Source organism: Hemicordylus capensis, chromosome 3 (assembly GCF_027244095.1).
Source record: "Hemicordylus capensis ecotype Gifberg chromosome 3, rHemCap1.1.pri, whole genome shotgun sequence".
NCBI classification, from domain to species: domain Eukaryota; kingdom Metazoa; phylum Chordata; class Lepidosauria; order Squamata; family Cordylidae; genus Hemicordylus; species Hemicordylus capensis.
Genome location: NC_069659.1, coordinates 133,993,383 through 134,020,281, shown reverse-complemented (window position 1 = coordinate 134,020,281; position 26,899 = coordinate 133,993,383). Strand labels below are relative to the sequence as shown.

Below are 26,899 nucleotides of genomic sequence, written 5' to 3'. Positions count from 1 at the left end.
GGGCCCAAACCGTTAAGGGCTTTAAAGGTCAAAACCAGCCCCTTGATTTGGACCCGGAAACAAACTGATAGCCATTGTAGCTCTTTCAAAATGGGTGTGATGTGCTCCCATCGGGCAGCTCCGGATAAAATCCTAGCTGCTGCATTTTGCACTTGCTGCAGTTTCTAAATATTCTTCAAGGGCAGCCCCATGTAGAGTGTGTTACAGTAATCCAGCCATGATGTGACTAAGGCATGGATAACTGGCCAGATCTGCCTTCTCGAGAAAGGGGCGCAGCTGACGCACTAGCCAAAGCCGTGCAAAGGCACCCCTGGCCACTGCCTCCGCCTGAGCTTCCAAAAGCAGAGCTGGGTCCAGCAATACCCCCAAGCTGCGTACTTGCTTTTTCAAGGGGAGTGAAACCCCAGCCAGAAGTGGTAGAATATCATCCCGATTGGCTCTCCTACTGAGCAACATTACCTCTGTCTTGTCCAGATTCAGTCTCAGTTTATTCGCCCATATCCAACCCAACACGGCCTCCAGCCCCAGATATGGTTCACTGGGCAAAGATCAAGGAAGTGTACTCTAAAAAAAAATAAAAAATTGTTGTTTGCTAGGATGGACACCCAGGATAAGTGGTGGGCACCCAAGGTGGGCAGAGAGTGGCACCCAGCTGTTCAGCAGGCATGGAGTAGGGAGAGGGTGTCCCCATGCATCTTTGCAGGCATGGTGTCCTTTAAGTTGCAGATTGTTCATAGCTGCAGCAAGCATCACTGAAAAGGCCTGTGATTTGTGTGTAAATTTTTGAAACAGGCAGGCAGAGCTGCCTTTCTAACTTCAGAATGCATTTGTTCTCTATGTTTGTAGCTGGTCTCTGCTTTACCTGTGGCTTATATAGATTTATTTACTTTTACCTATATAGCCTGTGCTTCCTCCAAGAAGCCCAGGGTGGTGTACATGGTTACATTTATCTTCCCAACTGCCCATGTGGAAGGTTATGCTGAGTGTGACAGTCCCAGAGTCACCCACTGAGTTTCATGACTGAGTAGGGATTTGAACCTAGATTTCCCCAGTTTAATCCAGTGCACTAACCACTTAGGCTCAGTTCTTTCTTATTTATTAGTAGCATTCATTTTTTAAATAATCAGGCAGACAGAGCTGCTCTGGTGACTTCATTATGCTTTTACTCTTCACAAAAGCAGCCTTTTGTAGTTGGTCTGGGCTTTACTTGTGGCTTGTCTAGTTCTTTTCCTGTGTGTGTGCTCCTGCCATGTTAGATACACTGCTGTAGTCCTGTTAAGCACTATAAAGCAACGGATGTTTTCCATATTTCTCTCTCTGCTGAGCAAATGAGATTCGTGTGCTTGTATTTTGTTCCCACTCATTAGGTACACATCTGCACTTTGCTGGTTTATTGCTAAGGCACCAGCTTAGTCCTGGCTTCACCTCTACAGCTGCCCGCAGTTGGCTCCACCTCTCACTACCTGTGACTCCACCCATCACTTGGCCTGCCTAGCAGCCCCCCCCCCCCCCCCCGGTCGCAGTAACCACCAGCTGCCACTGCCCTGATAATAGGAGAATAATGCATGTTGTTGTTGCTTTTCATGTTGGAAATGTGCTAGAGTACTGGAGAAAGCAAGCATGCACCTTCTGAAAGTCTGGGGGAAATAATGTATGTGAGATGTTGAAAATGGTGACAAGGCAGTGGAGTGACATGACATATATCATAGTATGGTTATTGGAGTGATGTGTCCATATCCCTAGTGCAAAAGCTATGATCACCACAAAAGACACACGGCAGTACTAGTTGCAGGAACAAGCATCATAGTGTACCATCAGTTTGGTTTTAGTGATTTGGAATCTGGAAAACAGATTTCTCCCACGAGAGAAACTCTTGCCCTGACAATGTTCAGTAATGATCTGATCAACTCAGGTAAAATACATAATTTGAAAAGGCCAAATGCATCACAATTCAAGCACTATATGAATTAGGTTCTGTCTTTGAAGAATGTGAGCACTCCAAGGCAGAAAGGACTTGTTTGTTTTTTCAATACCCCAAGCTGTTTGGATTCAAATTTGCTAGCACTGTGGCAAATTTCAGGCAGGTGCTTGCTTGTGTTGAGCAGAGGGAAAGCCTGATTGCTTCCTTGTTTCTAGGCAGCAATTGTTCCCAGGAAGCCTTGCATGCTGCTTGATTGGCTCTTACTTAGGGTGGGGATAGGCCTGATGGCAGCCCAAGAGCTGATGTGTGGTGCCAGCCAGCCTATGGAGTGCGAGAATGGTTGGTGTGTGTTGTTATAGTAGCAGCTAGATGAAAGCAGAAAATTCAGTCAGGTGCCTCCTCAAAAGATACCTGGACTGGGATGGGAACACTTGCGTAATATATTATTATAATGCTCAGGATTTTATTACAGTTTATTCTTTTCTGAATTTATTTTTGGGGAAAGCTACTTTTAAAATATTGCTACTTTTTTCAACAACTGCTAACCATGAAGCATCTCCATAGGCTTAGGGCAGACTTGCTGAACATGTGATTCAGTGTGCCAAATGCAGCCCACCAGTCACACAGGGCAGCTTCAAGCTCCTGATGTTACTACCTGCCAGGAACTGCAAGACTGGGAGGCTTACTGAGAATCTGGCAAGCCATTACGGATGGGTGCTGGACTGTGTTCTCCTTGGTGGGTCACACATAAGTTGCACACGTCTGACTTGGGTGGCCAAGACTTTCAGGTTTTGTTGTTGTTGCTTGCTTAATGCATTTTTACTGCATCTGGAATAATCATAACATCTTAGGTGTTCATGGCCCTCTAGAATTTGCTTGCTATAGTTTTTAGGAATTGCCACAAAAGGACTGTATGTGGTCAAAAGAATGATCACTTTTGTGCATGCCAAAAGAGGTATAATGATATTTTAAAATCATTTGTTTGTGGCTCAGGAGCATAGCTATAATTGAGCGGATGGGTTCAAAGAACCCAGGGCCCCCAGATCCTCCCCTCCCTATTTTCTTCATTATCTTCCTCACTCCGAGGGCCACCGGGGAGTAGGGGTGAGTCCGAACCGGTCCGGCGGCCATTCTAAGGAATGGCTGAACTGCCGGACCGGTTCGGCCCTTGCTGGTTCGGGTCCGGGTGGGGGGGTATAACTTTAAGGGCGGGAGGGCTTTCTTACCCCTCCCGCCTCTTCACCCCCTCCAGCGCCCGTATTTAACCAAATAACGGGGCGCTGGAAACCAGCCGCCCCTGCCCCCGCCGGCCCCCCCAGCAGATGCACATAGAAAGGTGCCGCCATACCCCTGCCGCCGTCGCCCTCCCTCCCTCCCAGCTGCCCGCCCGCCCAAGTCCTTACCCAAAGCTGGAGTAGTAAACGAGAGGAGCTCCCGGACACAGCTCCTCTCGTTAGAAAGGCCTGATACAGAATGAAGGTGCTTTGCGCGCGCGCATGCGCGCGCCACAAAGGACGCCAGAGGCCCGGTCTACCCGCCGGGAAAAGGCCGGGTAGACCGGGCCTCCGGCGATCGGAGGCCCGGTCTACCCGGCCCTTTCCCGGCGGGTAGACCGGGCCTCCAGCGATCGGAGGCCCGGTCTACCCAGCCTTTTCCCGGCGGGTAGACCGGGCCTCCGGCGTCCTTTGCGGTGCGCGCGCGCAAAGCGCCTTCATTCTGTATCAGGCCTTTCTAACGAGAGGAGCTCTGTCTGGGAGCTCCTCTCGTTTACTACTCCAGCTTTGGGTAAGGACTTGGGCGGGCGGGCGGGCAGCTGGGAGGGAGGGAGGGCGACGGCGGCAGGGGTATGGCGGCACCTTTCTATGTGCATCTGCTGGGGGGGGGCGGCGGCGGCAGCGGCTGGTTTCCAGAGCCCCGTTATTTGGTTAAATACGGGCGCTGGAGGGGGTGAAGAGGCGGGAGGGGTAAGAAAGCCCTCCCGCCCTAAAAGAAAGGGCCCCCCTTCGGTGCCGGTCCGGACTGGTCCGGACCGTGCACATCTCTACCGGGGAGAGAGGTGAACAAGGGCCCCCTCTCCCTTAGCTGCACCCCTGTTGTGGCTGTCATTCATACAGTGTATACACATCATGGAGAATTCTCCCTATGAATAGGTTCACTGTAAGGTTCAAAGTTACAGCTTGCCTTTATAAATATGTTCAGGTTAAAAAGTCAGCTTCACTCATGATAATAAATGCTTAAGAGCATTTATTGTGGTGACTCCTTTTACAATAGAGACAGAGACGTTGCTGAGAAATAATCACACATGGTCTGAAAAGGGCGAGGCAGAATACAGTAGTACAAAGCCTTGCTTATTATTTATTTATTTATTTATTTATTTGTCAAATTTGTATAACACCCCAAACTTTCGTCTCTGGGTGGTTTACAATAGCATTAAACCAGTTAAAAACATATACAAAAAGCTTAAAACAATTTAACAATTTAAAAATAAACCAGAGATTAAAAGCTAAAAAATTTTTTAGGAAGCTGAGAAAGCTTGGGCAAAAAGATGGGTTTTCAGGTGTTTTTTGAAAATTGCCAGAGATGGGGAAGATCGTATCTCAGCAGGGAGCGCATTCCACAATCTCGGGGCAGCGACCAAGAAGGCCCATCTCTGTTGGCGGTAACTGGAGACGGACTTCCTCAGATGACCTCAATGGGTGGTGGGGCTCGTAGTGAAGAAGATGTTCTCTTAGATACCCAGGGCCTAAGCCGTTTAGGGCTTTATAACTAAAAGTGTATTATAACTAAAAGTTATAAGTGTATAACTAGCACTTTGTATTTTGTCCAGAAGCCTATTGGCAGCCAGTGTAGCTCCATCAGTAAAGGAGTAACATGGTCTCTCCGAGATGACCCAGAGACCCACTTGGCTGCCGCATTCTAAACCAACTGAAGTTTTCGACTACCTACAAAGGCAGCCCCTCATAGAGCGCATTACAGAAGTCAAGTCTGGAGGTCACCAACAGATATACCACTGTTTTGAAGTGACTGATCTCGAGAAACGGGCGCAGCTGGCGTATCAGCCGGAGCTGATAGAAAGCACCCCTGGCCACCGCCTCAACCTGAGAAACCAGGGAGAGGTGTGATTCCAGAAGTACTCCCAGATTGCGAACCTGTTCCTTTTGGGGAAGTGTGACCCCCATCTAGAACAGGGAGATAAAAGTCGTCTCTAGAGTTCTGACCCCACACAATAAGTACCTCCATCTTATCTGGATTCAGCTTCAGTTTATTCTCCTTCTTCCAGCCCATTACTGCTTCCAGGCAGGCATTTAGGGAGGATATGCCAGCTCTTGAAGAAGTTGACATGGAGAAGTAGATCTGGGTGTCATCAGCGTACTGGTAACACCCAGCTCCAAATCCCCTGATGATTTCTCCCAGCGGTTTCATATAGATGTTAAAAAGCATTAGAGAAAGTACAGAGCCTTGAGGCACACCATACTTAAGCTCAGATTTTGAAGAGCAACAGTCTCCAGTCGACAGCATCTGGAATCTATCTGAGAGGTAGCAATGGAACCACTGTAAAACAGTGCCTCCCACCCTCCCACACACTCCAGAATGATACTATGGTCAATAGTATCGAAAGCTGCCGAGAGGTCCAAAAGGACCAACAGAGTCACACTTCCTCTGTCAATTCCCAATTGGAGATCATCCATCAGGCCGACCAAGGCAGTCTCCACCCCATAGCCCGCCTGAAAACCAGTTTGAAATGGGTCTAGATAATCAGTTTCCTCCAAGACCGCCTGGAGCTGAGAGGCCACCACCCTCTCAGTTACCTTGCTCAGCCACGGGAGGTTGGAGACAGGCCTATAATTGCTCAGCTCCGAGGGATCTAATGCAGGCTTCTTTAGAAGAGGTCTAATGATTGCCTCCTTAAGACATGGAAGCATCTTGCCATCCCTCAGAGAAGCATTTATGATTTCCACCAGGCTGTTTAAAACAACCTCCCTGCTACATCGAACAAGCCATGTTGGACAAGGGTCAAGAGAACAAGTGGTAGGCCTCACCGCTCCAAGCAGCTTATCCACATCCTCAGGAGGCACAAACTGAAACCGATCCAGTTGAATCACATAAGAGGAGTTGTTGGGCACCTCCAGCTCAGACATCAAATTAATTGCGGAGTCTCCATCTAGGTTGGCCCGAATCTGAGAGATTTTATCTGCGAAAAACTCTTTAAACACATCACAGCGGGTAACTGATGACTACAAATTCTGGTTCAAGGTGAGGGGGAGCAGATACTAGTCCCCTCACAACCCTGAACAATTCCGCTGGATGTGAACTCACAGAGTCAATATGGGCAGAAAAGAACCACCTCTTTGTTACCTCTTTCCCTGAGCATAGATCTTTAAATGTGCTCTATGTCGCAATCTGTCGGATTTGAGTTGAGTCCGTGGGAATCACAGGAGTCCCTACTCACGGAACACCACCCTGATCAGAGTAAAAGACCAAATCAAGCGTGTGGCCTGCAATATGCGTCGGTCCAGAGACCACTTGGGATAGGTCTATAGTTGTCATGGCTACTGTGAACTCCTGAGCTACCCTGGACAGATTGGTCCCAAAATGAACATTGAAGTCCCCCAGCACCAAGAGTCTGGGAGACTCCAATGCGAGTTCCGCAACCAAGTCCGTGAGCTCAGTAAGGGATTCCGCTGGGCAGCAAGGTAATCGGTACACCAACAGAAGTCTCAATCTATCCCTGGTCCCCAAACTCAAGTACACATATTCAGTATGTTCTGATACCCTAACAGGGACCCTGGTAAAGGAGATGTTATCCTTATAGACCACAGCCACCCCACCTCCCTGCCCACGTCCCCTCACTTGCTTCTCTACAGAATATCCTGGAGGAAGAAGCTGGGACCAAACTGGACCACTAGCCTCCCCCATCCAAGTCTGGGTGATACATACCACGTTGGCCCCTTCATCTATGATCAAATCATGGATGAGTTCAGATTTATTTTCGACCAACCTGGCATTACAGAGGAGCAGTGAAATGCTATGTGGGTTGTTGGCAGTGCTCCCCGAGGTCAAAGAGCTGGCAGGACAGCCAGAAGGGGAGACAGCTATTAAATTTCTGACTACCCTTCCCCTGGCACAGCCTGATGACCTGCCAACGTTACTTCATTTCTCACCACCACCGGGATAGCTGTCCCATATCTTATATGCAGATAAGATAGAAAAATTAATTTATAGGATAAATCTCCAGAAAGCATAAAAATCCACAGATCTGAAGTATGGGATATCATTTGTATACTTATTACTATGTCTTATTTCTTTGCTTTATTTCTGGTAATTAACTTGAAAGTTTTCAGTTTTCTGGTTTTCCAGGTTGTTGCTATCTCCATTTTCTTATCCAAGTTTTATACGTTGAAGAAACAACATAAAAGTAAACATTCTGAAACGTCCGTAACAGATTGTTATATCGTTTACTCATAATGTTGTACTCTGATCTACACCTGGATAAGCAAGCATTCATTTCATTTTCTACAACTAATTGCTCCAAAAGTTCTGCCTCGGACTAAAGCCCCCACCCTCTCACCGACTGCATTCTTCGTCAGCCACCCACACTCTCCGCAGCGGAACCCAGTACTTAGTTTTCGGGTTTGCGTCTTGTGCAGCTGTCTCTTTGCAGCTGTCTCTTTGCAGTGTTTTCTGGCCAGTATACCCCACAGAATTCATTGCATCCACACGCCCCAGCCCTACTCGTCCTTTTCGCCCATCTGAACAGTATCGGACTGTTACTCCCCTTGAACTCTTTACTTCAGAATAAACATTTGGCAGTACAGACCTTTTCCAGTGGAAATCAACGCTAAGCAAAAGTGCAGCTTTGTACAATTACAAAAATGAATGTATACATATATCTTAAAAAGGAAAGAACAAAACTTCTTCTTTGTGCGGGGCAGGCAAAGGCGGCATTATTCGTTGCGATCACTATACACTGTATTGCTCATTCGAACCCCTCAGTTAGCCGATCGATCGAATCTTGCCATATGAGCAGCTGTTGTCCAATCAGCCGGTACCGCGTCTTTCCAAAGGCCCGGGTGGGCGGGGCTTGCTCTCCGGGGAACGGGCACGCGTTCTGGAACCCCGCTTCTAAAATAAACAGCAAACTTAAGTAGCGCTGAGCCGGCGACGTGAGATTAGCACAGTATGGCCGAGCATATGCCTGGCAATCATAGCAACATATACCAACCAATTACTCAGTGGTAGGTGGTTTCCTACTTGCTGCGGGTGGATCCTTCTTAACATTACGACTGAATAAAAAAAGAGACTTTATGTAAGCTCGAGAAGGGTAATAGGTGATGCTATTCTTGGCCAGTTCAGCTTCAGCGTTTGGCAGCAGTGGAGGAAGAAGCCAAGTTGTTTGGTTCTGGAAATGTGATTGGGTAGAGGTGGGGCGAAAATAGATAACGCCATGACACACCACCCCCCATGATTCTGCGGGAGCAGAAAGTCAGCCTATAAATTAAGTCCCAAATTAGTTTCCGAGATGTTCTTAAATTATTTTAGTGCGATATGCACACTAAGTCTGAATTGTTTAACTCACCATAGTGTGCATGCAGCAAATGTAGCTCTCAGTGCAACTAGAAACTTGATATGTGTTACCATTTTTGAGAAGAGATAACTAGATTTGTAGTCTAGATGGAGCAAGATTTTGATGGGCAATGCTAAACATGTTTCTTTAGACGTAAATATTCACTAAATTCAGTGGAACTAGCCACCTAATGGAGCAGCTGGGAAGCAATCTGCCTAGCGAGCAAGAGGTTGTTGGTTTGAATCCCTGCTGGTGTATTTCCCAGGCTATGGGAAGTTCCTATATTGGGCAGCAGCTATATAGGAAGATACTGAAAGGCTTCATCTTATACTGCATGGGAGATTGCAATGGTAAACTCTTCCTGTATTCTATCAAGAAAACCCCATAACTCTGTGGTTGCACAACTTTTCCTTTTCCTTTCAGTGGGACTAACTCCATAATAAGTTTGTAGGTGCACTGAACTTTATTTGACACTAGTTTAAAATAGATTGTATGTATCAGGTATGTAATGAAGGATTGACATGTATGCAAGGTACCAAGTTAAAACCATAAGAAGAGAGCTATGGTGGATGGGTTTCCAATCCAACAGTAGCCAATTGGATGACATGACATTAAAGGAGAAGACACAACTTTGTCCTAGTCTCCCTCTTCAAACTATAACAAGTTTCACACTGTGTTTCACAGAACTCTTGATCAGGAAGTGCTGTGAAATCTGAAAGCTTTCACCATGCTAAGTCAAACATTCATTTTAGACACTTTGTGCCTTCTGTCCTTTTGGCACAACATGGCAGCCTCCAGCTTCTGAACATAAGGGGGTATAATGTTTGTGTCATCTTTCCTCCCCCAAGGATAGTAGATAACTTCTGTGTATGTGAAGGGTGTAGTGTACCTCGTTGTCTGCTGTATGAAATGTACGTGGAGAACTGCAAGCAGGAGGCCCAGACTCAAGTAAATCCAGCTACATTTGGAAAGGTATGTATAGTTTTCTGCAGTACAGTGTTTTTGGTTTAGAATGGAACCCTAACTCTAACCCGTGCATCGGCAGGGGGAAAGCACCGGGGCAGGGACTGACAGGTAGGCAGAACCTTTCCTGTCCCTAAAAGCAACTCCCACCTCCCTGGAGTGCGCAAAGTTCGTGCACATCCCTAATCTGGAGTACCACAGGTTGGGAACCCCTGTCCTACATAAACACAGAAGTAGATTTTGTTGAAATTAATGGAATTTACAGTGTAATCCTAAATGCATTTACTCAGAAGTATAGCAGCTATGCAGCCACATTCTGTGCCAGTGTACCAAGAAGTATATTCCACTGTGATTAATGAGACTGAATCCCAACTAAGAATGCATAGGAAGCATAGCATTAATTCAAGCAAATACATTTAGAATTGAGGGACTATCATCCACATATTTACAAGTTGCACCTCTGGGGCTTTATTCAGATTTGTTTAGGAATGGGGTGCCAATTGACCTTAATCTGCATCACCGGGTTGACTGCTTCATGAGAGCCAAATTCATTGTCGTCCTCTCATTTTTCCCTCCTTTGACTGATAGCAGGTTGGGGTGGGGGTAATTGCTGAAAAGTCATGGAGTATGCAGCCCTATGGTAAGGAGCTACAGGCTACGTTCCCGTGGAGTGTGTGGAAATATTTCTTCCCAGAGGCAGTAAAGGAAAACGAGAGAATTCAGTTAGGACTTGAAAGAGTGAAAGAAAACAATGGTGTATAATCCATATCAAAGGTGAAAGGTGTTGAAGTATAAGACTGCATTGGAAGCCTGAGGTGGTAGAGTGGACAGTGCCACTTCAGACTGCAAGTGATGGATGCCTTTTTTGCATACTCGCTAATAAAATAAACTCTCTGGTTCAAAATACATACACATCTAGTCAGGCATACTCCTTGCTGTATTAGTTATTTTACGCACAGGTAATGTTTTTTACTCAGGGGAACATTCAGAAATGGTATCCCCTGTTGCCTGAAGTGGTACAGTCCATTCTTCCATCTTATTCTGCTGCATGTGTAGATGAGACCTTCTGACTAAAGGTGGAGCTAGTATTGGGCCGCACATGCAGACTATTAACAAGGTCAACTCAAGAGCAAATAGATTAGAAGGGCCCTGCTAGATCGGACCCAAGAGTCTATCTCGTCCAGTATCCTGTTTCTCACAGTAGCCAAGCAGATGCTTTTGGGAATCCTACAAGCAGGGCTTGAAGGTAGTAGACCTTCTCTGTAGTTGCTCCTCAGCAATTGGTATTTTGTGGGATTCTACCTCCTGAATATGAAAGTTCCATACTAGATCAACAGAAGCCAAATTGGGTAGTGCTATCTAGTGATTGTAGTATTGCCTCTTTTTCTCACTCTCTTTCTTCCTTTCCTCCCCACTCTCACCTCATTTTCTTCTTAAGATTCAGCTTCAAGAGGAGTTTGGCCAGAAGACTCACTTGCTCACTGTTTAATGACATTTTAATTGGTTCTAAAACATGGTATTATTTGTTTGTTCGTTGCATGTATATACCATCTTTCTGGCTGCCTTGACCAAGGCACCCAAGGCAGTTTACAATATTAAAAATAAATATGTTGAGCAATATTGAAAAAGCCCTGTTGGTTGTCTCAGGCCATTGATGTTGTTTTCAAGAGCTGAGAACAAGAGCTCCTTGGCCTGAGAGCCTCTCTTGCCTTCCCCTCAGGACACACAGGTCTTTCAATACCCTTGGGAAGCTGGGGGAGGAGCTCCCCCCGCCATCCTCACAGGCCAGTGGTGGTCTCTACAGGAGCCAGTTGCAAGAGCTCTCTGGTTTACACGCCTCTTCTGTCTTTCCATCGGGGCACATGGATCTTTGAGTGGAGGGTGGGGGTGGAAAGGGCTGCCCCAAAAGTCCATTACCCTACCTCTACTTGTGAATGGCGCACGTGCATATAAAGCATTGCTTTCTTGGCAAGGTATTGATGACTGGAAAAGAACAGAGCTTACATTTCCAGTGCATTTTGCTAAATATATGGTGCCTTAAATGCAAATGTGGCATGTGCAACTGCTGTTAAACTTATGCATTTTGTACTTGGCAACCATGCCATCTACCTGGATATAAAAGATCGAAACCTAAAGCACATTTTTAAAAAATCACGCCCTTGATTGGTATAATACAGGAGAATTGCTAGCAGTACAATTCAGCAAATGTTGAATGAGTGTATTGGTATTATGTTTAAAGAATCTGTTTGACAGAAAATACACCCCTATGTTTTATTGCTGTGAACAACTAACATAGCTGTGTTTGTGTGTGTCTTTTAAAGCTTGTCCGGTTAGTGTTCCCAGACTTAGGGACCAGAAGGCTGGGCACAAGGGGAAGTGCAAGGTATATTCTTGTTTTCTTTATAAGTTTTAAGAGCCAGTTTAAAAAAATAACTAGAATCTTATTAGTGCGTATAACAGTTCATGGGAGCTGCATGCTCACAGGAACTGTATACTATACAAGGTGGGATCCCAGAGCAGAGAAATATGTTTGCAGTGACACATGTTTTCTTCTGTGAACAGAGAAATGTGTTTTCAGGGAAGTCTTGGCCATTCTGCCTCTTGCATTTCTTTTCCCTATTCCACTTTTTTTCTGCCCTCAGATCCTTACTTCTCAGCCATCAGTTTATTCTCCCCTTCAGTGTTCCCTCTCAGGGATTCCCAGATGTTGACTACAACTCCCAGCATCCCCAGCTGCAATAGCCTTTGCTTGGGGATTCTGGGAGTTGTAGTCAACAACATCTGGGAATCCCTGTTTAGATGGAACACTGATTCCCTTCTCTTCAACTTCTCTGCCTTTAGGATCCCTGTCCCAAATTTCCCTTGACTACTGGCCGACTTCCTACTGTCTTCTCCAGTCCCAGCTTCCCTGCCTCTACCTTCTTCCTAACACAGCATGCATCTTCTTCTTGCCCCAGGTACTATGTGAACTTTGTCCCCCACCACTCTTATCTTTTACTTTACTTACAGAAGCTAAATAGTCTGTTAATATTCTATTACAGAGAACTTACCTTTTGTTTTTCATAAATAAGAGAAGCCAATACCTGGGGGCTACAGGTGGCAGGTCACAGACAGCTGGTAAATGTCCGTTATGCTGTGATAGTAATCTATACGTAAAATTAAAGTTACTGATAATCTGGAATTATTAGAGTTAGAGGGCCAGAGCCTCACAGTGGGAAACATTATGACTTTAGTAAGTTTTGACATGAATGTGGGTCTTAATTTGCTTTCTACTGGCATTATTCCATTAATGACTCCACTAACTGTGGTGCTGGGTCCAAGTGCAGTAAACAAGAATCTGGCCCATAGGTTCTTCATAGCATGAGCTGATTGCCATTCATGTTGTACCTTACTTGTTGAATTGTTACTGTTGGTCAGCCTATGAAATGTCTGTTCTTGTTTAGGTATCATTATGATGGAATACAAATAAGGAAGAATTCACCCTTCTATGCATATTATTGCTATCTCCTGGCTGAAAAAAAGGAGACCAGGTTTGTTTTTTAAATATTCTTACATGGGAGGTTCATCCATTTGTACTTGAAATTGGTTTACAGTGTGTTGGATAGTGGTAACCTTGGCACTTTTAGAATTGGGAACACTGGTCAAAACTTAAATCACAGAATATAATTAGCCTTGTGGTTCATAGTTCACCCTTTATAGAGTCACAGGGATCCATTTGTTCTCTCAACACACCCAAAAGCTTTCATCTTGCACCTCTTGGAAATCAGGTTTTTATTTTATACTAATTAAAAACAAGTAGAAAGTGCTAATACATACTATCTGTATGCAAATATGAATTGATAGCTATGGGTTGAATTCTAAGTAGTGCAATCAACAGTTTGCACGCAAATGATCTTTCCCTTTCACTCCTCCCTCCTATAACTTTCTGAGCTCCCCCAAAAGTTACTCCTGAGGATCAGAGGCAGAGTTGTACCTAGGTAATTTTGGAGCCTGGACCTAGGGGCCTTTGGAGGCCCTCCCTCTCCTGCATATTAAGCATCATCATGCTTTGCCCGGCGACCACACCACCCGGAACAGCCTAAAGAGGATTTGCAGCGACCTACATCCAGATTAAGGAAGCACTGGTGCAGTGAACATGCAGCACATGCTTGGGTGCAGGGACAATTTTTATCTGTCTCCCCTTCCTCTGAAACTCGTGGTGACTTCTGAAAATATGTCCCTGAGGGGTGTGCAGCTCTCAGGGCCATAGTGCGGGGGGGCACAGTGGGCTTTAGAAAGAAAGGGCGATGGATGAAAATTGTCCCTTCCTAAGCGTGTGCTGCATATCAGGGGTGTAACAAGGCTGGAGTGGGCCCAGGGACAAAATTTTAAAATGGGCCCCTCGCTGATACACACACATTTCACAATGTATAGTCATGTGACTTGCCTCTGAAGGGGCCCCTCAAGGCGTGGGGGCCCCCAGGCAGCTGCTTCCCCTTGCCTAATAGTAGTTACGACCCTGCTGCATAGTCATTGCACCAGCACTTCCTTAATCCGGATGTGGCCACTGTAACTCAAGTAGCAATTGAGTAAATGTTTGCACTTCTCACTTCTGTAATTGTAAAAAAAAATAAAAAATCAATAAACAGGGAGAGGCCCAAAGCATGGAACTCTTGATGGAACAAATGTGGATTTGTTCTCTTACATTTTGAAAACTCTGTATTTCTTATTTGTGATCATACCTAGAGCTGAAACCATAACTATCTTAGTGATGTCAGAAATGACACTTCCTCTGCCTTCAGAGTTTAGGGATGCAGGTTTTCTCAGCCTCTCAAGCTTCCAAACCTCATGGAAGCAAACATGGACTGCAAGCTGCAGAAGTGACAAAGGGCTTTATTGGAGGGGGCCTGCTCCAGAGAAGGAAAGCTGACAGCATCCCTTTCCTTACATTCTTTTGTATAGTTAAATTTTAAAGACCAGGCTTGACATTTGACTTCTTTGTACATAAACATTAAATCCATGTGTGCAATAGATTTTCCTTTCTTTCTGCATTGTTAAGAGAAAGGCATGTTTTGCCTCTGTTTGGAACAGAACAGTTTTTAAAACCCGAATAATTGTCTGTAAAGAATATGCTCAGGGACAAGTTAGAAGTTACACTGCAGTTGCATGTTAATGTTAGCCCTGTGACTGCCTCTCCCTTCCAACATCCCTAGACAGAGAGGGAATTTGCAGCAGAGAAGCTACAGAAGCAGAAAACATGTTTAACCCCTATCCATGCCCCCCCCCATCCTTGTAGGGTTCAAGGCTCACATCTGAAAGACTCACATGAGGGATCAAGTTTTCAAAGGTCAGAAGACAGTTTAATTTGTAAGCAAGTTTCTGTTAGCAACCCTTCCACTTACTGATTAACCTACTTGGGCAGCTCAAGAGAGAGGGAATCCCCCTTCACAAATTGTCTTAAATTACAACCACCCCTTGTTCAGCAAGCAGAACAACTAAGAGGATTCCAGTTTTCAGTTTATTTATTTACTATATTTATATCCTGCTCTTCTTCCAAGGAGCCCAGAACTGTGTACATGGCTTTATTTATCCATCCAATATAACCTAAGGCTGAGAGATAAGTAACTGGCCCAGAGTCACCCAGAGAGTTTCATGGCTGAATGGGAGTTTGAAGTCGGGTCTCCCAGGTCCAAGTCCAACGCTCTAACTAGTACATAACCTCTTTGATCTGGTTCCAGCCCTGCAGATTTTGCATGCCACAGCAAAATCACCACTGAAAAATTCTGATTTGTATCAATCCCAGATTTAAGCCATATAGATAAGAACATATATAGATAAGAACAGCCCTGCTGGATCAGGCCCAAGGCCCATCAAATCCAGCATCCTTTTTCACACAATGGCCCACCAGATGCCACTGGAAGCCTACGGCAGGAGTTAAGGGCATGCCCTCTCTCCTGCTGTTACTCCTCTGCAACTGCTACGCGGAGACATGCTGCCTATGAGGCTGGACGTGGCCTATTTCCCTCCAGTTAGTAGCCGTTGATAGACCTCTCCTCCATAAAGCTATCCAAGCTCCTCTTAAAGCCATCCAGCTTGTTGGCTGTCACCACATCTTGTGGCAGAGAATTCCACAAATTGATTATGCATTGTGTGAAAAAAATACTTCCGTTTGCTGGTCCTAAATTTCCCGGCAATCAATTTCATGGGATGACCCCTGGTTATAGTGTTATGTGAGAGACAGAAAAATTTCTCTCTATCCACTTTCTCCACACCATGCATGATTTTATAGACCTCTGTCATGTCTCCCCGCAGTCATCTTTTTTCTAAACTAAATTGCCCCAGGTGTTGTAGCCTTGCCTCGTAAGGAAGGTGCTCTAGGCCCCTGATCATCTTGGTTGCCCTCTTCTGCACCTTTTCCAGTTCTACAATGTCCTTTTTTAGATGTGGTGACCAGAATTGTACGCAGTACTCCAGTTATGGCCGCACCATAGTTTTGTATAAGGGCATTATAATATTAACCGTTTTATTTTTAATCCCCTTCCTAAGGATCCATAACATGGAATGGGCCTTTTTCACAGCTGCCACACACTGAGTCAACACTTTCAACGAGCTGGCCACCACTACCCCAAGATCCCTCTCTTGATCAGTCTCCAAAAGCTCAGATCCCATCAACGTACACTTGAAGTTGATGTTTTTCGTCCCAATGTGCATAACTTTACACTTGCCAGCATTGAACTGCATTTGCTATTTTGTCACCCACTCCCCTAGATTGGAGAGATCCTTTTTGAGCTACTCACAATCTGTTTTGGATTTCACTACCTGAAAGAGTTTTTGTATCATCTGCAGATTTGCCCACCTTGCTGCTTACCCCAACTACACAGACTGGCAGCGACTTCTCCAGGGTTGCAGGCGGGAATCTCTCAGCCTTATCTTTGAGAAGCCAGGGAAGGAACTTGGAGCCTAGATACTCATCACAGAGCTGCTCCATCCTCTAAGGGGAATATCTGCCAATTTGGCCATCTCGCTGCTTACTCCTACTTCTAGATCATTAATGAATAAATTAAAAAGCACCGGTCCCAGTACAGATCCCTGGGGGACCCCACTTCTTATTTCCCTCCATTGTGAAAATTCTCCGTTTATACCTGCCCTCTATTTCCTGTCCCTCAACCAGTTAGCAATCCACATATGTACTTGTCCTCTTATCCCATGACTGCTAAGTTTTCTCAGGAGTCTTTGATGAGGAACTTTGTCAAAAGCTTTTTGGAAGTCCCGGTATACTATGTCAACTGGATCACCCTTATCCACACACTTGTTGACACTCAAAGAACTCCAAAAGGTTGGTGAGGCAAGATTTATCTTTGCAGAAGCCATGCTGGTTCTCTCCCAGCACAGCCTGTTCTTCTATGTGCTTTACAATTTTATCCTTGAGGATGCTTTCCATCAATTTACCTGGAACGGACATTAAGCTAACCGGCCTGTAATTTCCCGGATCGCCCCTGGATAATTCAGTTTATAACAGTTAATAATTTAACTTTATTTATAAACAATAATTTAGTTTATAACAGTTAATGATATAATTATGGCAGTAGGATATCTATGCCTCCTAAGGATTATTATTAATTAATTAGCTGCAGTATTTGCTTCAAAAATAATCAGTTAATTGTTTTGTGTAAAGCAGTGTAGAAATCATGTTTTAGGAATAAACCAAATGGTTATGATGATAATGAAACCATACATATTCCTAGGCAGTTGTCGGGTACAGTTGTTTTCCTTTTAGAGTAGCCCTGTTCTCCTTCAGTCTGCTTATTTGAACTTGAACTTTTTTTTTTGGTCTGCTCCTCTGTCTTATGATCATCTTCTCTACTCAAGCTTTCTGCTGCTTCTGTGGTTAGCATAAATTCTTCTTATTCCCTTAGTGGCCTTTCTTAGGCTGGTGCTACCATTTTCTCCAAGCACAAGCACTTAATGACATCATGCAATATCCCTAACCCCATTTTCTGGAAAGAAGGGGACAGAGATAGTCCTGATAAGAGAAGTGCATGATGTTGTTGCTTTTTATATTACATTTTTATATTAGGAAACTGCCATATACTGAGTCAGACCATAGATCCATCTCACTCAATGTTGTCTACACAGACTGGCAGCGGCTTCTCCAAGGTTGCAGCCGGGAATCTCTCAGCCCTATCTTGGAGATGGCAGGGAAGGAACTTGGAGCCTAGATGCTCTTCCCAGAGCTGCTCCATCCTCTAAGAGGAATATCTTGCAGTGCTCACACTTCGAGTCTACCTTTCATATGCAACTCCTGCTTAGGTAAGGGGACATGTCATACTTGCTACCACAAGACCAGCTCTCTCTTTATTGGAGGCATGATGCTACAGCACTGGAGAAAATAAGCATGCAGCCCCTGAAGCTGGGGGGATATATTTTATAAGGTGGGACAATAAAAATGTTGGTATAAGTGGAGTGACTTGAGACACTTCTTAGGGATATCACTGGCACCATCCTATAAATCCCAATGACCCTAGCACTACTACATCTATCCCCATTGCAAAGGACATGTGACAGCATCCTAATATGCTATCAGTTTAGTGTAGCACACACACACAGTGTGTGGGTAAGGCTTAGAAACTGGGAGGTTTTTATTTTGCAGATAAACTTGTAGGAAGTTGGAAAAGCACCCCCCACTGTTCCTCCAGAGCCTGAGATCTGATGATTGTGTGTGCTTGCTGCCCAAATGCTGCTGGAGGCTTTACACACAGGGCTTTTACCTCGAATCTCCTCCAGAATGGAGTGGGCGCTGCATTTACCCCAAAGTAGCTGCAGCCTGTCCGGGACCAGTACAGATAGGACTCTTGTTTTCCTTTTAATCGAGCTGTGCCTTCTGGCTTAGCCCGAAGTATGTCCAGCTTGAAAAAATCCTCTAGTTTCATTTGCTTTGGGGGGGGGGGGAATCTGAGGCTTCTGTTATGCCCCGTGCTTCTCCTTTGATGTATGGAATGGCCATGCCAGTAATTCGGTTTTTCTAAACTCAGTGAAGGGGAGTTTACATTGACTTTAGATATGCAGAATGGATGTAACCTGAGCCTTTTTGAGCTGATTCCATTAGCCTGCAGTTTTCTTCCCGACAGACAGAAAGCTCTGATTTCTGCTTTAAACTTCCTTGCCTCTTAAATCGTCAGGGTGTGTGTGTGTGGCAGGGGGGGACATGAGTTGATGAAGGCGGTCACTCACAAAGGCAAGGATTTAGTGTTCTCCTGTTTGATCCGCCTGCTTGGCAACTCGTCGTGCCATTCTTCTGTTCTTAGCTGTCAGACTAACAAAAAAAACAACAGCTCTCTCACTCTCGTCATGCCGTTCTTCCATTCTTAGCTGTCAAACTAACAACAGCAGCTCTCTCATTCTCCTCCTCTCTGATGTGATTTGTGATTGGTTGGAGGAAAAACTCAGAGTAAGCCAGTGGGAACACACAGGAAAAAGATCTGCCCAGGATTGCGGAGACGAGCCGACCCTGTGTGAACTGTCCATTTAATCCCCTGAATTAAACATCTTGCAAATCTGCTGCAAAGCAGATTTGCTCTTCAGATACCCCGTGGCATGAAGACATGTGTGAATAACTTCCTGGAGAATACAATTTCCTGTTAAGTGGGCAGAGATTTGCCTTCTAACGTAGGTGCTCTTGTGTTTAGGTGGGCGAGAGTAACTGTCCCTATCCAGCCCCAGCAGATCATCCATGTGCCTGTTGCTGGTGTCCTCATATGTTTCTTTTCAGACTAAGCCTTTTGGGGACCGGGAATCATTACAATAGGAACCCGCTGTTAACCACTTAGGGTTCTTCTTTGTTGAAGGAGTTATATAAATATACTTAGTGGTAAGAACCCTATTGGCAGAGAGCAGCATGCAGGCACTAACCCCTCCACTGGTCTGAACTGGGAGTTTGGGTGACTGAAGGGAAGCAAGCAACCCACTGCTTGAATTTCTTCAGCCTAGCAAAATATCCTGGAATAGCTTCCAAGTATAACAAGTGTGGTGAGCAAGCTCAGCAGAGTCACTCTGGGAGACATGGAGCACGTTGGGCTCAGGAGAAGAACATTGCCTGCTGTGTTCATTCCCTGATCTGACCCAGGCAGCAGGGCACTGCCATTCATTGTCTCCCTCTGAGATTCTCTCTCCCTCCTCTCTATTTTCCTGGATTACACTTGTAACCAGATGTTCCCTTTGATGCCAAATCTTAGCATGCTGCTCCTTTCTCATTTCACTAGTTCTCACTCGGTTCAGACTGTGAATGCTCCAAGCCAGAGAAAGCTTATGTTAAAATGTTCTAGGATGTACCAGTATTCCTTTATTTTCTTACACTCCATTACCATACATGGCAAGTTGCAGGCTGGTGCTTGGTGTGTGTGCTGTGCTGAGCAGAAGGGAGGCATGACTGCTTCCCTGTTTCTAGGCAGCAGCTGCTCCCAGGAAGCCTTGCATGCTGCTTGATTGGCTCTTATGATGGGGTGGGGATAGGTCTGATAGCAGCCCAAGAGCTGATGTGTGGTGCTAGCCAGCCGATTGAGCAAGAGCACTGTGGATGCGTGTTGTTATAGTTGCAGCCGCAGCTGAAAGCAGAAGAATCAGCCGGGTGCCTCCTCTAAAGATGTCTGGGGGGCTGGGAACATTTGCTAAATATATTATTACGATGCTCTGTGTTTTATCGCAGATAGTTTATTCTTTTTAGTCAAATTGTCCTAAGATCCTGTTTATAGTAAAAATACTATACTATTTTTAAAGCTACTTTAAAAATATCCTTAAGATTTTTCAACAAGTGCTGATCATGAAGGATTTCCATAGGCTTAGGCCAGACCTGCTCAACATGTGATTCACCAAGCCAAATGCAGCCCACAGTCATATAACTTGCTGCTGTTACTGCCTGCCTGGAAGCTGGAACTGCAAAAAGTGAGAGACTTGTTGAGAATCTGGCAAGCCATATGGATGGTTGTGTTCCCCCTGGTGGGTCACACACAAGTTGTATGGGCCTGGCTTAGGCATCCTAGACTTCTTCAGGTTTGTTTTTGTTGCTTAGTGAATGAATTCATTTGCATTCCTTTGCATTTTTACTGCATCTGGAATGATCTTAACATCTCAGGCATTCATCGCCTTCCAGAATTGCTTAGTCCATTAATCTGAATGATTGCTTTTGTCTTATGTTTCTGTAATCCTATACTAAAGGCGAGCCTTTTAAATTGATAGCTTGTATATGGCTGGCTGCCATTTGCTCACAGCATTGTTTCACCGTTAAATATTCTCGCTGTGAACATGTGAGAGTGGTGCATACAAAGTCATTGCAAGTCAAAAATCAGGGAATAAAACTCCTGCAAGAATGTGCATTTCTGTATGATCACTGAGGTGCAGTTCCTTTTTTGTCTGTGCCATTTACCTAATATATTTGCAGAGGAATTCAGTGACTGGGGGCAAGATGGGAAAGAACCTGTCGTATTCAAAGTTCAGTTTGAAGATTAAGGTGTGATGGTTTGTCTGATGAGAGATGATTAATCAAATAGATCTGTTTTAAAGTGAATTTTACTACTCTCCATTCTTCCACAGTGGGGAGGTCTGCAGTTCTGAGAGTGCAGCTAATTTTCAGAGCAGTGGCTATCTGAAGGGAGCAGTGAGTATTCAGAGCAAACATTTAACAGAATTGGCTGAAGTTCAATGAGAGTTGAACTGGTTATGACACAAGTATGTGATGGGTCAGTGAAATGCAGCCTGCTGAGAGTGTATTTTAACTTTATCTATGGTCATACCATGGACAATGGTATCAAAAGCTGCACAGTGTTTTAAAAGAACCAACAGGGTCATATGCCCTCTATCGATTCCCTGGCTAAGAGCATCCATCAAAACAGCCAAGGCTGTCTCTATCCCATAGCCTGTCTCAAGCCAGTTTGAAATGGGTCTAGATCAGGCCTGCAGGGGCGTAACTATAATAGGGCAAGGGGAGACAGTTGTCTGGGGGCCCACTGCCTTGGGGGGGGGCCCAGAGGCAAGTCACATGACTGACTCCCCCAGCCGCATACCCGCCCGGGCTTCCTTCAGTTGTAGTCATCCTCCGAAATTGATGTGAGTGTTAAGATCTGGAGCTACACATAATTTAAGATTTCTTTACTTCATGAGCTGAGCTTCAGTGAGGGGGGGCCCATTTTAAAATCTTGTCTCTGGGCCCACTCCAACCTTGTTATGCCTCTGCAGGCCTGCACAGGTAGGAATTTCTACAGCAACAGGAGTTTCTGGGGTTGCACTAGTAGGAATTTCTACAGCAACCCATTAGGAGTTCTTGGCCTGTCCTGCTGACAAACAGCAGCAACTCAGTGCAGTTGGCCGCTTGAGACCAACCCTGGGCTGGCGACCTGGGCTGCACCATCCCTCTTTCCCCTTGCTTTTCTCCCTGACTCCAAACTTCTTCCTCATCACTTTTATTAATATTTTTAATAGTTCATTTTAACCTCATAGTTATTGTGCTTAAAATTGACCTCCCCCCCCGCCAGTCATAGTTGGTTTCATCCCACCAGGGCATTTGAGTTGTTCACCCCTGGTCTAGATCATCAGTTTCCTCCAAGATCTCCTGGAGTTGATTAGTCACCATCCTCTTAATTACCTTGACCAACCAAGGGAGGTTAGAGACTGGCCTATAATTGCCCTTCTCCAAAAACTCACCTTTTCTACTCTCTGGAGTTATTATTCCAGTATTATGTTATCTTGTATCAGCAACAGCCATTTAAAAGCAAGTTTTTGTAAGTCACTAGAACTGTTTGTAATCTAGTACAATATTTACCTGAATCAAAGACTAGTTCCCCCCCACCCAAGTTCTTTTATGTTAGAAATCAGGAGGGGGTTTGCCTTAAATTCAGAGCACTATTCTTTTTGGGTACATACATTTGTGAGGGCTTGGCCTCAGCTGGCCCTTGGTCTAAATACCTGATGCCACCACTTTAGGATTTTTAGGGTGGTTTTTTTTTAATGGTTCCACTCCCAGTTAGGGATGTGCACAAACTGGCTCAGCAGTCCTTTTATGGACTGCTGAACCAGTTTGGAAGGTCCGGCGTTTGGCCGAACTGGCGGTGAGGGGTTACCTTTTAAGGAGTGTGGAGGGTGCTCTTACCCTCCCTGTGACATGCCCTGACCAGGATGGACGTGTCCTGACCAGGATGGCAAGGAGGTATGCCACTGCCCCACACTAGCGATTTTTGTCACAGTGTCGGGAGGGGGGGGGATGTTGTTGTAAGAGCACCCTCCACACTCCTTAAAGGTCCCCCTTGCCCCGCCTGAACTGGCCTGGACCCGGTTCGTGCACATCCCTACTCCCAGTCACTGCTGAGGCATCTGTCTCTCAAAAAAATAAAAACTCAGTGGTGTGGTAAACCAATAGGGCAAGCAGGCATGGGGTGGGAACAAAACAAAAGACAGAGACAGAGTATTAAACTAGAAAAGGTTTATATTAGAACAGAATAAATCTTCAAAGCTTTGGGGAAAAAGTTCTGAAAGATTCAGGGAAAACTCAGGTAAGCAAGCATACCTGACAGTTAAAACAGTTGTTTAAACTGCTTGCCTTCTAACTTAAGGCCCAAGCAACTTGTAGTTGGCCCAGGCCCCTCACTGCTAATTCCCTAGCCGTTTCAGCCCTTCCCTGCTCAGCTAGTCTCCCAGGTTTCCAGCCTGCCAGCTTTCACAGTAGTCTGCTGTTTTCTGTTTTCTCTTTTGGTCTGTCTCCCACTTTTTATTCTCATCTCCCCCCCCCCCGCCCCCCGCCCCAAAGGGTTTACACCAGGGCTGCTCAGCTTCAGCCTTCAGCTGTTTTTGGACTACAGCTCCCATAATCCCCAATAGTGGTTTACAGTGGCCGATAGTCAGGGATTATGGGAGTTGTAGGCCAACATCTGCAGGAGGGCCGAAATTGAGCAGCCCTGGTTTACACAGACCAAGCAGGGTGATTCTTTCCTCGGGCAACCAAAACCTTCTGTTGTTTCTGCTTGGAAACAGCCAATCAGAATACTTAGATGCATTCCCTTTGAAACCCTGAAGCGACTTTTTACCTCAGACTACGCTGCTGGAGGCTGCAACCTTTTAACCCCTGCAGAGCTTTACAGAACCCAGGGGGAACATAGAACCAAACAATACAAAGAAAATAATTTACAAAACATAAAGGGAAGGAGTAATTCCTTCACACAGGTATAACCTGTAGAAAAACTTTGTTTTTTAAGGGGAACTTCAGGTTCGTTTTCTATTTGGGTAAATATGGTATCATTTTGCAGAAGGATCAAGATGCAGTTGTTTACCCATTGCCTGAATTCAGGAGATTTTATTCATTGGAGAAAGAGCTGGAAAAGAAATATTCCTACAAAATGGTATGTCAAGACATTTGATTGTATGACACACATCTGCTCCCAAGAATGGAGACCAAATGACAAGGGACTGAGGGAGACAAAATTGCCATCTGTAAGAAGTAGCACCTCTCTCCGTGATGACTCCCATTTTGTGAAAATCCTCCCAAAGAAAACTCTAGATGTGCACTCTTGGCCCTTTTGGAAAAACAATTCTCTAATTTTAAAAAAACATTTGGTCAAGCCTTTGCATGGTTGTAGAATCTGGTTATGTTCAGATATAATGCTAACCATCTTTAAGCCATGGTTTAGCTTGACTAGCATGACTCTCGTGCTACCTTTGCATACAGATGTGGAAATCAGCTGCTTCAATTCCTAGTTTAAAACAAACAGGATTTATCATTGCATCCAAGCCTGGCAGACTCTGGTTTGTTCTAACCTTGTGATCAAGCCAGGATATCAAACTGGGATTTAATCCTCTGGTTAGAAGAAGCTGGGATTTGCCAGAACACAACAAAGCCCAGTTTGCTTTACACCAGGAATGAAAGCTGCATATTTTCTCCCCTGCCAAACAAAGGCTTATGGTTAGGGTTGCCATATTCTGGCTTTCCAAATCTGGGTGCCTAATTTGCATATTAAGTAAATTTGCTTGAAAATAATTTTGCATATGCAAAATAGCAACTGTACTTTCCAGTTGATTTGTATTTCCTCTGGATATCTACAAACAATAGTTGGGGAAGATATCTTTCCCTGACCATTTTCCTTGACATATTAACAGCAGCAATAGAACAACAAACAAACAAATACCGCACAGCTTTTTAATTAAGGCTGCAATTCTGTACACACTTATTTGAGAGAAGATCTGATTGAAACTAATGGTGCTTACTAGCATTAATGTATAAAAATGTTTCAAACAAATGTTGGAAATGTGGACAATGTGAAGGAACTTTTTTCCATATGTGGTGGTCATGCAGGAAGGCAAAGGCCTTTTGTGATATGATATATAATGTGCTGAAGAAAAATTTTAAAATGACATCTCCTAAGAGGCCAGAATCCTTCCTGCTGGGAATAACTCAAAGAGAGTTCTCTAGAAGAAACTTAACATTTTTTATGTATGCAACCATGGCGGCTAGAATAGTATATGCGCAGAAATGGAAAGACAATAAAATGCCCTCAAAAGAAGACTGATTGATAAAAATTTTGGAATATGCTGAGATGGCAAAACTTACAGTACTGATAAGGGATGAAAACTTGGAATGTTTCAAAGAATGTTTCAACTATTTAACCAGTTTAAAGAACTATTTTTCTAATATGGACCTTTCAGCAGGGTTTGAAATTTAGTAATTACAGCAGGTTGGGTAGGGTAAAATTGAGTTGCAAGGTGGAGTATATATGTTTTTAATTACTATAGCAATGGCTTATATTTATAGCTAACATGAACCGTGCAGACTGGTAAGCGGGAAGTCAATATATACTTAATTAAATGTAATTGGATTGTTAAGATATTGTAAAAACCAATAAAATTTTAAAATGCAGAAACCAATGGTGCTTACTTCTAAGTAGGCATACATCGAATGTAAAGCCAAGCAAGTCCTTAAACATTATAATACACAGCCTGGTAGGAGGGTAGTGATTCACATCAAAAGCGAACTATCCTCTCAACAGCCTGATAGAGATCCCCTGCTGATAAAAAACAATGGCAACATTCCTCAGGGGAGTACTGTACTTGTGAAAGTGAAACCCTCTCAGCTAGCATCCTGTGCTACCTCTCTTAATCCAAGTACAGCGGTTGAGCACAATAGTGACTGCACGTTTTGCTCCATAACTACATTTTCATTTGTTGAATGAAAAGAGGCAGATATACATAGGAAATAATACTAATACAACTCATGGTATGGTTTTGGGGATTCCTTTTGCATATTTTTCAGGTATCTTTGTTTGCTGATGAGTATTGCACTTACTGCCAGGAAGTGTTACAGAATGTGAAAAACAAGGAATTTGACCAGGTAGAGAGAGAGAGAGAGACCGTGTGCATGTTTGCTTGTGTGCAGCCTTTGTGTGTGTTTGTGTGTATACATACACCTCTCTGTCTTTTAGCCTCAACCAGTGTATACTTGGAGGCGAGTCCCACTGAGTTCAATTGGGCTTATTGTCCTATGATTGTGGCTGTGTTATTTGTGACAAGCAGCAAGTGTTGGGGCAGTGGCAAAAGTGATCTGTATCAAACATTGTATTGATGCATCTTTTGAATCAGGTAGTTGCCCCAGTCAAGCAACCATGCTACGCTGCATGAGCAGATCTGTGACTGAAGTGAGAATTGAGCTGGGGACTTTTCAGTTCACAGTTTATGTTCTTATCCACTATTGCAGGGTGGTCCAACCTTAGGCTCAGGGGCGTAGCCACAATTGGGCAACTGGGTTCATAGAACCCGGGCCACCACCCCTCAGGGGCTGCCCTTTGCGGCCCCAACACCCCACCCCCCTGGCATCTGATGTCATGCATGGAAGGGACTGGTTTAGCTGCTGAGTGTGGCTGCGCGGCCCCGTTCGGGAGTTAAATGGCCATTGCTTCGTTTGCAGCATGGCCAGGAGCAGCCGCTTCTGGCCGCGCTGTGAATGTAGCACTGGCCGCGATCTAGCTCCCAAATGGGGCTGCGCAGCCACACTCAGCAGCAAAACCAGCCCCTCCCATGACTGACGTCAGACATAGGGGGCGGGGCGAGTGGGGCTGCTGCCGTGGCTGGACATGGGTCACCGCTGGTCTGGCTCCACTATTGCTTAGGCTCTCCAGTTGTTGCAGTCCAAAACAGCTGGAGAGCTTCAGGTTTGCCACCACTTCACTATTCTGTACGGCAAATATTTATATACCACTTTTCATCAAAAGTTCCCAGAGTGGTTTACCTAGATAGAAATACATAAATAAATAAAATTCTATACCACATCTTGGTATAGATCTACACATTCATACCAAGTTACCAGAGGCAGCTCATCAGTAAAGGCAGGAGGGGCTGTGCTCCTCCTTCCACCAAACAAGCAAGCTACCAGAGAAATTCAAACTTACCAGTACAGACAGACAGCCCCTCCTCCTTGCCTGTTGCTTCCTTCCTTGCTCATA

At 44.8% G+C, this 26,899-nt stretch overlaps 1 protein-coding gene across 20 annotated transcripts in view; it reads left to right on the top strand.

The window, feature by feature from the left end:
* Positions 1–26,899, top strand: part of RFX8 (regulatory factor X8) — a 55,205-nt gene that overhangs the window by 6,329 nt on the left and 21,977 nt on the right. For 5 of the 20 annotated variants that reach the window (XM_053308689.1, XM_053308686.1, XM_053308687.1 and 2 more), the window contains 6 exons: positions 9,335–9,458; positions 11,771–11,832; positions 12,893–12,979; positions 21,015–21,078; positions 23,717–23,809; positions 25,714–25,791. In XM_053308689.1, coding sequence (XP_053164664.1) covers positions 9,335–9,458; positions 11,771–11,832; positions 12,893–12,979; positions 21,015–21,078; positions 23,717–23,809; positions 25,714–25,791 — 508 coding nt within the window. Of the gene's footprint in view, positions 1–4,028; positions 8,158–9,334; positions 9,459–11,770; positions 11,833–12,892; positions 12,980–19,956; positions 20,475–21,014; positions 21,079–22,052; positions 22,199–22,501; positions 22,624–22,809; positions 22,967–23,426; positions 23,634–23,716; positions 23,810–25,713; positions 25,792–26,899 lie in introns of those variants that run through there. The other 15 variants (XM_053308693.1, XM_053308696.1, XM_053308691.1 and 12 more) reach the window with 15 other exon arrangements.